Here is a 14117-nt window from a genome sequence, read left to right as displayed (position 1 = left end):
AGCCTCTCATGACGTCACACGCTATATTACATCACTTCTAGCAAATTTTAATGGACAACATTGGCAAAACAGCATCACTGATCTGTTTTAATCAAATATTATCTGGTCTTACTCAGCTAAAAACACAGAATCCGTCTGCACATTAGCGTGTTGTTCACAACTGAACCTTGAGTTTGTAACCGGCTCGGCTCGGACAACGTTATCTTCCCTTCACCTGTGAACTAACCACAGACACTTTGCTATCTATTTATTTATCGCAAGTAATATCGTTATCACGACATTCAACAACTTTATTGCATATTTTCCTGATATCGTGCAGCCCTAGTCACAAGCCAAAAAGGTGTTAATCATATGTTTTATATGCAAATTTTATTCTGCAAAGCAGTAACTATAGATGTCAGATATATGCAATGGAGTAATTTTATCTCAATCTATGTAGTGAAGTTGAAGAATAAAGAAGCCCAAAATAGAAAATACAAGTACCTTAACATTTTTACTTAATTACTGTATATGAGTAGAGGCACTTAATTACTTTCCACCACTGCTGCATAATGTGTGTATATATGTATATGTATATATGTATATGTGTGTGTATATATATATATATATATATATATATATATATATATATATATATATATATATATATATATATATTTGTGTATCTGCACCTGCACGTCTGCAATAATTTTTCAAAACATTCTTGTGAACAAACCAATAAGATATATAAATATATAAATAAATATTGCATAAATAAAAAAGAAACCAAATAGATTTGGTATTAAAGAAGCTTTTGTCTAGCTGTGAAGATTTCTAAAACCTTTGAAGTATTGCCATGAGTTAGAAAAAAAGCATTATGACAAAAAGAATTGCACTTTGCTAATAATAATAATAATAAAGTAGTTGTAAGCTTACCTTTTCCGTGGACTGTGAAGTGCCAAAGAAGATGGGGATGAATGCTAGCCAAATAATGCAGGTGGTGTACATGGTAAAACCAATGGGTTTGGCCTCATTGAAGGTCTCCGGCACTCCTCTGGTTTTAATGGCATAGACTGTACAGGTGACCATGAGCAGCATGCTGTATCCCAGCAGGCAGATGAGAGACAGATCAGAGATGTCACACTTGAGCACACCACGCGCCATCACCGGGTCAGATGTCCTCTGGTCCTCATAGTCAATAATGGCCTTGGAGGGATCCACGCCAAACCAGATGCACACCCCGAGCAGCTGCACTGAGGCCAGGGAGAATGTGATGACCAGCTGGGAGGCTGGAGAAATTAACCTGGGTGCACTGACAGACATGCTGCCCTGCTCAAAGATGCGGTAAATACGATTGGTTTTGGTGAGCAGGGCGGCATAACTAATGCTCATGCCCAGACCCAAGAAGATCCTCCGGAGGGAGCAAATTCCTACATCAGGGGTTGAAATCATCAGGAATGTTGTGGCATAACAGAGGAAGATGCCAGTTAGCAGCACATAGCTCAGCTCTCGGCCTGATGCTTTCACTATGGGAGTGTCGTTGTAGCGGACAAAGGTGACCACCACAAACACAGTGGCCATGATGCCAACGACTGCAATAAGCACAGGAATGACTGCCCATGGAGAGCTCCACTCCAGCTTAACAATCGGGATTGGAACGCAGCCCGTGTGATTCACGTTGGGCCGCAAATCAAAGCGACACATCTTACACGTGTAGGTGTCTGCCTGGTACTGATAGCCATCGCACCGCTCACAGTGCCAACAGCAAGGGATGCCCTTCACGATCTTCTTGCGCTCGCCGGCCTGACAAGGATGACTGCAGATTGAGGAAGGGATTCTACGGATGCCACCAGGCCACTGCATCGTACGAACCTGCAAGGGAGGCAGAGGAACACAGATAGACATGAATGAAGAGGCAGACAAAGACAGAAAAGAAAAGATTTGAGAACTAAACTGTCCTTATCTTGTAAAATGGTGGCATGTAGAGGTAGTGATGCTTTATTGAGCCAAGAAGGTGGAACAATAACTGGAAGGTGGTTACTTGCTGTGTGTGTTTGAACCAGTCTGTATGTATGCTCCCATGCTACTTGGTTTATTTATTTATTTGGGTGAGGGTGGAAAATGGGAAACTAGGGGTCAAATAAAGCGTTTCTCATATTCAGCAAAACATTTTCACTGGGAGGTCAAATTATCAGAAGGGCAAGACACAAGAGGAAAGGGGAAACCCATTGTTTGCTCTGCAGGGAACTGACACAGGGTTTCTTTTTTTTTGCTTTAGTAAATAGTTGTTTGTGTTAAAAAAAATCAATACTCAGCTGTCTAAGATCAGAGGAGTAAAAGATTAATTCCGTTTCAGGACACATTATACTCCTCTTGTGGATTTTCCCCCTTTACAAGCATACTTGTACGGATAAATTAAATACGTCATTTCAAACGGGTCTGCTGTCTTTGATGTTATGTTATCAATTTTTTTCAATTGTGGCTGTTCATTCAAAGCCAGAAAATTTGTGTCTAAATGTGCATTTAATTAGGAACTCAAAGAACACTAATTAAATACGGCTTTAGAGTCAGAACTGGCACATTCCTCAGTAGGTGCCCACCACAAATGTTGCTTTTTTCTTTTTTCTTTCACGACACATGTTGTTGAAAGAGGTAAAGAAGGCAAAGCTCCTCTCAAGCTGCTTCATGTGTTCAATTGTATTATTTTTTGCCTGCCCATGGCTTCCTCTTCATTTTGTTAAAACATAATTTCTTTGGTTCTTTTATGTAATTTACAGTTATAATACCACTACTTCGTCACAACCCCTGCCCACAATATTGTTTTTTGGAAGTCAGTGAGACGTCTGGAGAGATGATAATAAATATCTGTCCTTAAGCTCTCATGGCATTCTTTTCATCACAGTCCACCCAGTTAATCATTTAAAGCGCCCTCTGGATATTTACACCTTTGAAGATGGCACTAAGCGCTATCAAATGGTTTGGGAGGAGTTAGTGAGCAAACATGCGGCTGCAGAGCTGGAGAAAACAACTTTTAAAGGAATACGCCACCGTTTGTTGAAATAGGGTTATTCACCGTCTCCTCTGTATTTATATAGGTGGGCAAACGCATTTTTGTCTCAGTGCATGCATTGTCTTAGTCCGGCGCCGCCGCCACTAGCTTAGCTTAGCGTAATGAATGGAATCCTTTGTTGCCGTTAGAAAAATGTGTTTGCCCACCTATATAAATACAGAGGAGACGGTGAATAACCCTATTTCAACAAACGGTGGCGTATTCCTTTAAGAGAAGGACTTGCAAACGCAAACACAATGTAACAGGCATAGAATAGAAAAGGCAATGCTCACGTTGAGATGGAGCTGATCCGTCCAGTGGCCAATGATTTTGTATTCGGCTGTTCGGTTTCTGATCTGGTATTGGTAGATCTCATAGCGTCCAGGAGCATCTCCATTTTCATTGAAGAGAACTGGGTTTCCAGCTATGCCTAAATGAGAGAACAATCATAACCAACATCGTTATCATTATCATTTACTGCACATCACAGTTATTTTCTATGTAGTGAGCATGAATCTGTGAGAGCAAATCATTGATACTACAGTTATTGTACCACTACATTAGAAACCAAAATAATGCATGGGAATCAGAAATATAGTTTTTCTTCTTCTAAACTTTTCAACTACTTTTTCCTTATGAGAAACATGTACAACTAGTAATTACGTTCATATTGGACAATTCTAAGGCATATGATTTACGTTCAGTGCCAACGCTCAGAATCTTATTATTCAGTGAATAGTTTGCCTGCTAGGTTGTGTTGTGGAAGGTGTGAGTGGTGTGGAGTTTGGAGTGGTGAATGTGCGTAGAGCTTGTCTAATTTTAAGACTGCAGTTCACGTTCCGTCACAGACCAACAATAAATGTTAGCTTAGCCTTGTGTTTCTCTCATTGACCACTGGTTCCCCTGATTGAAGAAACAATCATCTGCTCAGAGATTTGGAGGTGGGATGAAGAATGGGGACTAAGTAGCTAGCAACCTACCTGCATCCATGAAAAGTAGAAAACATCGACAAAAATGGCAACAGGCGTTTAATGAGACTGATGTAGTCTGACAAGTTTTTGTGACAGCTTTTCTTAAAGGGGTGGTTCAGAATTTTAAATATAGGACCTCATTTCCAAGTTAGCCAGTGTGTTATTTATCAGTGGAGACCGTTTTCAACACCCCTATGAGTCATCGAGGAAGAGGTGAAGTTACCCTGCCCGGAGGAAGCCCGGGGCCCCCGTCTGGAGCCAGGCGCAGACGGAGGGCTCATCAGCGAGCGTCTGGTGGCCGGGTTTGCCACGGAGCCTGGTCAGGCACAGCCCAAAAAAGCAACGTGGCACCTCCCTCTCCATTCCATGGGCCCACCACCTGTGGAGGGAACCGCTGGGTGTGTCTGTGTCTGACCTGGGCTGGCACATGTTCACGTTAAAAAGCGTGTGCGTGCACGAGCACTATGGTCATGCGCAAAGTGTCCCGGTTTTAGTTCCGGGAACTCTGGTCACCCTAACTACAGGGAACAAAGTATAACTATTGCAATGCGATGCAAGGGTAGTTTTATTTCTAAAATTAGTCTATCAACACAGATATTTACATTGATAGTCTGGCGTTATAATTTATTTGCCTCAGGTGTACTGTGGAGTGGGAAAGACTGTTTTTAGGCAGGCTAGCATAAACCGTTGACTTGCGCTAGCCTAGCACCAGCGAACTCTGCAACTAGAAGGACTGGATGAAACGTGTTGAAATCCACTGATAAATAACACACTGGCTAACTTGGAAATGAGGTCCTATGTCCAAAATTCTGAACCACCCCTTTAAATTTTGCATTTTGTTAAAATTTGATAGTCGTAAAAAATTGTAACTGCTCCTAAACCACAGCTTCTGTGTTGAATGAAAATAATGTCAGCAGGATGGATACCGGTATCAATTGCCACTGATTGGATAGAGCAAAACATCCCCCCTCCCAAAGAGAATCTGAATGAATTAGGTGAAACAAAAAGGCAATTCAGTTGGATTATGAGACTAGATCTTATCTTCAATTAAGTGTTTTAGTTTCCTAACCTTAACAACACTGTGGTTGCCATGTGCAAATATTGTAGAAAGAAATAATTTCAAAAAGCGCAGAAATAAGACCATAGATTTTTACCGAATATCAACATCTCCAATTTACAAATAAGGATGGGAGCAAATAAAAATTAATCTCTAAAGAGATTCAAACGAATACAAAAAATGGACTGGAGTTTTCTCTGGTTGATAGTTGGCAGTGAAAAACTGGTGCTGAACATCTGGCTATCTTTATAACTGACCCCTTCTTAACCTCAAACACAATTTTCTCATTACTCGTGTGTCCTCTGCTTTATCATTGTGAGAGCAATGTATAACAATGTATTCCTGTGTGCCATTTAAAGACAAGCTGTACTGATGTGTCACAAAGAAAAGCACACCAAGGATTTATCTGTAAGCTCCCCAATGGAAAGAAGGAGAGCCACACATCCAGTCCAGCGATCCATTCAATCATGGCAGGTTCTCCTTGAAGTGAGAAGGAGGGAACTTCCTGTCTAATTGCTTTTCAACTGTCACAAACCCTGTATACCTTCAAACACAGATGAAAGCTGTAAACCCCTGCTGTTTTATTATCAAGCCCCCTGAAACAATGAGTTAAACGTGGCCAATTGCTGCTCATGGATTTCTGCTGATGCAATTTTTTTTTGTTCTTGCTCTTTGTTTCGACGCTGGAGGATGCGGAGCCCTAATCCACATCTCGATGAGTCAGCCCAGCTGGATTACGGCATTACTGTTTCACCCAGTGACAATGCCGCCCACATCACAAATCAGTTAGTGATCATGGGAGGATTACAGTGACTTTATAAAGCAGAGAGGCATTATGTTTACATATAAATATTACGCACATCAACACTATTGGTAAACTGTCATCTGTGCTATCAAAGATTTTAATCAGGCCAATTCTTTTTTTGCTCCTTTCCTCCAATTTTTCGGAGCTTTCCAGAGCGCTTTGAAGCTGTCAGCCCTCCACTGTCACGGTTGGGGTAACTGTATGCGCTCAAGTCTGTAAGTGCTCACATGGACAACACTGTCACGGAAAGAGGAAAATGGGCCCTAAATGCCACACTGGTGATTTCGAGAGAATAATGCAGCAACACTACCATAACACTGCTGATACTATATAATTATATTCAATAGCTTTTGGTCATGTTTGTTTTTCAAATTAAGACCTTTCACAGATTGACAGCCCTCTTACCACTGCTGTAAATCTGCTTCTTCATGCACACTTAACACCTGCTGCTACAACTACTTGTTTGTCAAGCAAGAATTTGGAACTGATTAAAAAACTATACATATACATAGTTTATATTAGTTTTTGTTCTATGTGAAAAGACCTGTTAATCAATTTGGGAGTGACAGCAAGTTCAATTCTGTGTTGCTGAATTTTGGTGATGAGGCAAACCTTTTGGTTTGAGCATGAATTATGCCTTTAATGTTGGTATCCCTACTATTTCCAACCATTTCTTCATCATGTTTCATCTGTTACATTTTGATTAAGATCAATATCAGACCATGAGGACTTTTGCTGTGCTACATCGGATGTTGTGAACATCTTTCCTGGGGAAAAAAAATCTTCATCACAGGTATACATGTCTGACAGCAGCTTAAAATAAATCAGAGACATGAGTAATAAGCAACAGTAGCAATAACCACCATGGATTAAATACAGGACTAATAACAATGTGGGAATATGGGAAACGCAGATAAAAAATACAACAATATGTGCTGCTTATCACCAAATAGAACCGCTTAAAGCAGTTATTTAGGCATTACTTATTTACCAATCAGGTGTTTCTCAGCTGTAGTCTGTGTGTGACAGCAAATTATCTTCCTTTGTATTTATTTATAATAACATACCAGAATGAGACTATTTTATATGAGAATAGTTCCCTTTAATTCAACTTAAAGAAGAGCTATTATATAGCATTTTCAGGTTCATACTTGTTCATACTCTGTATGAGGCGCTCTGTTGTAGCGCTTGTCTCTTTAAGCCCCCCTCCCAAAAAAGCCCAGTCTGCTCTGATTGGTCAGTGCATGTCTGCGACTCGTGATTCTCCGCTGTTGGAATCTCCGTTGTGGTTTTACTTTGCAGCCTAAAACTGAATGCAACAGAGTATAGTATAGCAGGACTTTGTATCGTGAAAAATCACCTTGACACATGTTGCAGCAGTAATGTGACTTGAAATTGGGGAGAAATAACCAACATTGGACCCAAGATTACAGCTATCAGGCGTTAGCATAAAGTTACTATTGTTAGCAGTGGACACTAATAGAATATAGCAGCACTTTCTACCGTCAAAATTGCAGATAAAGGCTTCTAAACCAAATACTACATAACTGGACTTGTTTCGGTAGTAATGTGACCCGGGGATTTCTCTGAAATATGTTTACCTCATTATTTTAGGTTTTGGCCAAGTTTAACATGAAAATCCGACATTATAACATTATAGATTTGACTGAAAATATGGAAAAGCAAAATAGGTCCACTTTAAACTTTTTGACACATGATGGTATTTGGTGCCTCCACAGCACAACATACCTCTCCAGTGTCATGCATAATGGTAAAACCAATTTAAAAGAGAAATAGAGAAGAGAATACTGCCCGGAGTCTCTGTCATTCTTTTGGAGGCAGTGGTGTTGTCCTCTTCATTAAGAGTGAAGAGAGTGGTGCATTTTTCAGCAGTATGGTCAATGTTTGAGTTGCAGATGAGGAATTAGGCCTGTCATGTGGCACAAATTGCTTGTCTAAACAGTCTGCTCACTAGTCAGGGGCATAATGAGTTCCACAGAGGTCTGCCACCGCTGCATTGTGCTGTGTACTAATGTGACGGGGTAGCCGGGAGTCGCACATGTGTTCCACAGTACTCGTTTCCTCTCAAAGAAATGTTGGGGTTAATGAGATGCTTGTGATTATGTGTACTACTTAATGATTGTTGTATTGCCCCCCCACACACACGTCTCTCTCTCTTCCACTGCACATACACACCTTAAGAATTACTCAAGTATGATCATTAATTCAACATATGTGTTTGTTCTGCATGGACGCAAAACAGGGACAACATGGCCTTTTAATGACCTGTACACAGTCAAGTCATGCAGAATTTACCACAGATACACTTCACTCACTTCAATAATGTGTGTGCCTTCCCCTTTGTGACATTTGCATGGACACTCAATCATAAGCTTTTGCTACCTACAAGTGCTCCCGACCGGGCGAAGCATATGTAAAACATGGTAAATTCAATCAGCATAATGTACTGTAAATTTCCACAGCACTAATATAGATAGATAGATAGATAGATAGATAGATAGATAGATAGATAGATAGATAGATAGATAGATAGATAGATAGATAGATAGATAGATAGATAGATAGTTTATTGATCCCCAAGGGGAAATTCAAGGTCCCAGTAGCGGAAAGACATGGAACACAACATACACATACATCATAAACAGGATGATAAAATAACAAATCCACACAAATAATACGGACAATTAAAGAAAAGGTACTAAATAAAAAATCCACATGAATGTACTAAGGGATGTATAAGCATGAGACGCTTGCAATGACAGGGCAGGGACTGACCCTGTGATTCACTATGCATGGTAAGGTGCTCTATGAGAGTGTGTGTCATGGTGGTAGTGCAAACAAGTCCAATAGTGCAAGGATGAAGTCTAGAGACCAGCATTAAATATGGACAATATAATGTCACCAATTAGCTGCTCTTAGTTTCTCCTTTTAAACTGAAATACTGTTTTCAAGTTTCATGTATTCAATAATTTCCAACACTAATCTAATCGTAGTCACCATAACATAGCCACATTGAACTGAAAATCGGTGCATTTAAAATTATTAATTAAAATATTCTAAGAGGAGGATTGTGGTATTTATTCTCTTCAAAGTTGCAGTCTCACTTTCATAGCATTTTAAAATGGGAGCAAGGTCACAACATAGGGAGATTACTCACTAAAATATGATAAGAAACAGTAAATAATGGCCTGTCTTTTATATTAGTGAACCTTTTTCAAATAATGGCATGACTTTATATTTAGAGATGTCCATTCTTATGTTGTTAAGATGCAGATAGTCGTATTTTTTTTAATAACAGGGCTGGGTGTCATGCCAGTGAAAGAAAAACAGACATGTGTACTAGAAGCATCTTTTGAGTTGCACAACAATAAAGACGTTGCACATGCTTGAGGAGAGAGATAGGTGTGCAGCGACGGGAAACCCTCAGATCTCGCCTTTATTCCACACTCAAAACAGCTGTCCCTGGTGAAAATGACGGCAGAAAAGGCCACTGCTTTTGAGTCTGCGACAGAGCAAAAGCACTTTTCTTGATAGCAAGAGACATTCACACAAGCTTCATTCAGTTAAAGCTTATTGAAGTCTGAACAACTCTTAGGAACATTGAATGCAGAGGTGGGAACAAATAAGAATGAATCTCTAAAGAGATTCAAACAGTGCATACAGATGGACTGGAGGTGTTTGATTCTTCTGCTTTTTCGGCTGCCGCTGAATGAGCAAATGAGCACTTGGAAAGTTGGTGATTTAGAATAGAGAAAAAGCTACAGCTTTAGAGACATTTGTGTGAAAAAAATGGAGACAATTTAAAGGCTCATGAAAAGCACACGGATATTCCCAGACTACTGAAAATATCCCAGCCGAGCAAATACTTCTGTCAGATTATTTTACATCTTTTCTAAAAGGTTATCTGTCATCAGCTAGCTTACTGTGTCCCTGACCCTGACAGCCCACTGAGATATCAGAGATAAATGGTTTCGTGAGCATGCCAGGTGTATGGCCACTATGTGCGCCTTTGGTTTTTAAGAACCTCTTTGACATTTGACCTTTATCAGAGTTTCATTACATATGCAACCTAAGACACAATGCATTTGCTAAGATATGGTCTTACTGCAGGGCTGTGCAGCTCTGCAGTGGAAGAAATGTGAATTATTTTTAGCAGATGTCTGCTGAAACTGCTGACAATAAACAGAAATGTGTAACAATAGATTTTTGCTGGCTCAGCCTCAACAATGATTCATCACAATAACAAAAAAACTGACCTACTTTTACATCTATTTCTTGCGATTGCTTTTTTTTTTTAAGAAAAAAGGGATTAGTGCACTGTGTGTTTACTGGTGCGCAACATACTAAAATCACAACAAAGAGATAAATATTGTCTTAAATATAATGCACAATCCAGCAAGTCCAGTCCCAGCAGTTAGGTTGTTTTATATATCTGGACAAGTTCAACATACAGCTGTGTGTTGATGCAATTAGATGGAGTGAAGTGTAACCTTAAGGCAACCCCTCTAGTCATTTGGTGGTGTGACATTAATAAAGTTTGTCAGGTTAGAACAAAATTCAGCTCAAAAGGATCTACTGCACTGGAGCTTTGTATCCCTGCTTACAGGCTAAAACCCTTGTTGAACCCACTCAGTCCTCATTGTGCAAATAATAAAAAAAAGGATTTCTGTTGCGGATGCACTTCCAATCTACACACTTAAATAAGAGGCTGGTTTCCATTCTTGCACATCACATTTACCTAATGGTCTTGTAATATCTGTATTTTTAACTATTTGGAACATTTTATACATCATACGCTTATTTTACGGTTACTGTATCCTTTCTTAAACTGTTTTGTTTTAGTTGGTCCAAAAAAAAAAAAAAAAAGCTGCCATGTTTTGTGGTTACATTTAAAACTACAACTCTAAACTTAGTGCCAGAATGTTGTGTATAAAAACAAAATGATATATAGATGGAATAAAACATTACATACAGTACATGCAAAATGGAAAACTAGCACATCCCTTTGTATTGTAGATAGTTGTATAAACGTCATTTATCTAGACAGAGACTATCAGGTATAGAAGTTTTGTCTGGAATAAAAAAGGGAAGCTGTTTTAAACACAAACCATGATAACCACTGGACCAAACATGCTGCCTGTCGTGAACAGCAGTCCAGTTGTTTTTCTCCTGCACGCTATTGGATTCTGTGCAGCTCAGCTGGCGAAGTTAGAGGTTAAAGGCGTCCTAATGGTTGTTGTTGTTGTTGTTGAAGGAGGATTGTTTACTTATTCTACCTGATTTACCCAGAGGCTTTACATTTATCAGCTCAAGTTAGTAGGAAGCCAAACAAGTGTTATGTACTATGTCAAAGAAATGCTGTTTGGACACTGAGGAGATTTACTCCATATATAGGGTTAGTGTTAGTTTCTAGAATTGAAACTACAGTGTATATATATATATATATATATATATATATATATATATATATATATATATATATTAGGGCTGTCATTCGATTAAAAAAAATTAACTAATTAATTGCACAATTTGCTGTAATTAATCGCGATTAATTGCTTTTTAAATTGAGACTGAAGCTTATAATAATGGATATTTAAATGCTAAATCATTTAACTTTGCAAATATGAAGAAAAAACCAAACAAGGAAAGGTTCTGCTAAGTTCAGAATGTTTAATATCTTTCAGAACAACAGCAGCAACAATTCTTCTAAACTGACCTTTGTTGAGCTGAAATGAAGACAGATTCAGCAACTGCACGGCCTATTTCTCGCTTAAAATGTTTTCAGAAACACGTTTCAGTGAACTATCTTAGTACAATATGAGATCGTATTCTCAAAGGCCGCCATGACAGTCTGGCTCTAAATATCCGGAGAAAACAAACCCATGTGACGCGTTTGTCCAATCAGCTGCCGGTTTTCATTACTTGGGCAACAATACAGAGTAGCGCCGCCTGCTGTTATGGAGACGTATTACGTTTCTCAGCCGCCACATGAAGTAAACAAACACAGCTGCGTTAATTTCGTTAATTTTTTTTAACGAGTTAAATATGAAAAAATTAACGCAAAAATTAACGCGTTAATTTTGACAGCCCTAATATATATATATATATATATATATATATACACATACATACATTCTACCACTGTATGTGAGAGGATTCTCTAGACAGCTGTGATGGGCTCCCTGCTTCCTCCGCCCGGGACACATCAGTTTGAAGAAAAGGTTTGGGAACCACTACATTTACGAATTATGTATCTGTCCCACCAACATCAGTCGACACAGAATCTGCAGTAGATTGGATTAGATTAGATTCAACTTTATTGTCATTGTGCTGAGTACAAGTACAAAGACAGCAAAATGCAGTTTGCGTCCAACCAGAAGTGCAAAAAAAAGCAGAAAAGTGCAATGAGATATACAGGTATAGACAGGTGGTGCATAGGCAGGACAAGAAATATATTGCAGTGTTATAAGAGCAGAATAAATATGGCTAGTAGGTTAAATTGTCATCGGGATGCAGAGCAAGAGTTCAGTAGGGTGACAGCCGCAGGAAAGAAGCTTCCTCAGAACCTGCTGGTGCGGGTGCGGAGAGACCTGAGACGCCTCCCGGATGGGAGTGGGGTGAACAGGCTGTGGTTGGGGTGAGAACAGTCTTTGATGATGCTGCGCACCTTACACAAGCATCGCTTGCCCTGGATGGTCTCGATGGAGAGGAGTGTGGAACCGGTGATGCGTTGAGCAGTTTTCACCACCCTCTGCAGTGCTTTCCGGTCATGGGACGTTCATTTCAGAGTAGTTGCCAAACCAAACTGTGACACAGTTGGTGAGGATGCTCTCACTGGTGCAGCGGTAGAAGTTCACCAGGATCTGAGGAGACAGGTGGACCTTCTTGAGTCTCCTCAGAAAGAAGAGACGCTGGTGACCCTTCTTGATCAGGGTAGAGGTGTTGAGGGTCCAAGAGAGATCCTCAGAGATGTGAACACCCAGAAACATGAAGCTAGTAACACGCTCCACCTCAGTCCCGTTGATGAGGAAGGGGGTGCGTGTTAGCCTCGTGAGACCGTCCTGATCTCGCAAACTCCAGTTTTCTACTCGCAGATCAGTCTGGCATCTTGAGATAGAGAAAATTTGGAGCCATTTGCCAAACGACCGACCAGTCAGTGTTGGTTTTGAGGTGGGACGCGCCCTTTAGCTCTTATTGGTCAAATGTTTCTCTACGTCAATAAACAAAACACCACAACTACTGGAATCACTGAATAAGTCAGAGATGTTGGGGGATTGTTTATTATAACTATGATTCATCTTTTACACATTTCCATAGCTTCACAAGTGAAATCTAGGCTGAAAACAAAACAACGCATGTAATAATAGCAGAGCAGAAACAAGATGAAGAAGTGAGATGTTCTGCTCATGTGTCCAGTAGACACATTGGACTGAAGGTTTGTGATTGGCTATGGCAGCAGTGGTGCAGTCCAGGTGATATCAGCGGTTACTTTATACAGTGGCAACCTCTCTTTCATTATAAAAATGTCATCCTTTTTGTGATGCGAAAGCCTTCCAAATCATTCATTTAATTTTCTGAAAGAATTATTTTCTTTTACTTCTCAGATATGAATTAAACATTGAATTGACATTTTGCCAATGCAACAAGTAGATATTAGAATGACAAATTAGCTTGAAGAGCAGGAGTTCAAATGAATCATTTATCTGTACAAACACTGAATACTCAAGTCTCTGAGAAGAAATTTTAATTGTCTTTAATTGCTTTGCTTCAGAAAGGCATTGTCTATATAATGAAACTCTGGATCACTTCGCTTTGTGTGGAAGCAGTTAATTATTAATATGTCAATCATGCATGTGAACTTGACTGAGCTGGGTATAATGTAAGGCTACATGGAGGAGATGGAAAATAGGTTATACAACAGAGCAAAATAACTAAAGCGATGAGTTGTGACCCATGAGATGTTGACGTCTACAAGGTTGGACGTCTGGTTGTGCCAGAAATGCTTTCCAATACCCTCAAGGTAATGTAAAGCACATTAAATACATTGGGTTAGTATAACCTTCCAGTGTTGCCAGGTGTACAATACTTATTGTATTTGTACAATATTTTAGCCCTTTCTACAATGTAATGTAATACTAAAGAAATGTACCTAATGTAATGTGATCCGGACTGAAAAAACAACTGTGTGATTGATTTTCATGAAATTTTGTATCAACATTCCAATGCCAAGAAGAT

The 14117-nt window shown here is 39.5% G+C and overlaps 1 protein-coding gene across 1 annotated transcript in view; it reads right to left on the bottom strand.

Moving 5' to 3' along the window:
* Positions 1 to 14117, bottom strand: part of LOC114554064 (metabotropic glutamate receptor 4) — a 141956-nt gene that overhangs the window by 27407 nt on the left and 100432 nt on the right. Inside the window, exons 7-8 of the mRNA XM_028575640.1 lie at positions 3322 to 3458; positions 916 to 1851 (exon numbers count right to left, since the gene is read on the bottom strand). Coding sequence (XP_028431441.1) covers positions 916 to 1851; positions 3322 to 3458 — 1073 coding nt within the window. The remainder of the gene's footprint in view (positions 1 to 915; positions 1852 to 3321; positions 3459 to 14117) is intronic.

The sequence above is a fragment of the Perca flavescens genome, chromosome 4 (assembly GCF_004354835.1).
Source record: "Perca flavescens isolate YP-PL-M2 chromosome 4, PFLA_1.0, whole genome shotgun sequence".
Lineage (NCBI taxonomy): Eukaryota > Metazoa > Chordata > Actinopteri > Perciformes > Percidae > Perca > Perca flavescens.
Note: the sequence above shows the minus strand (reverse complement) of the source record. Positions and strands in the feature narration are given on the sequence as shown.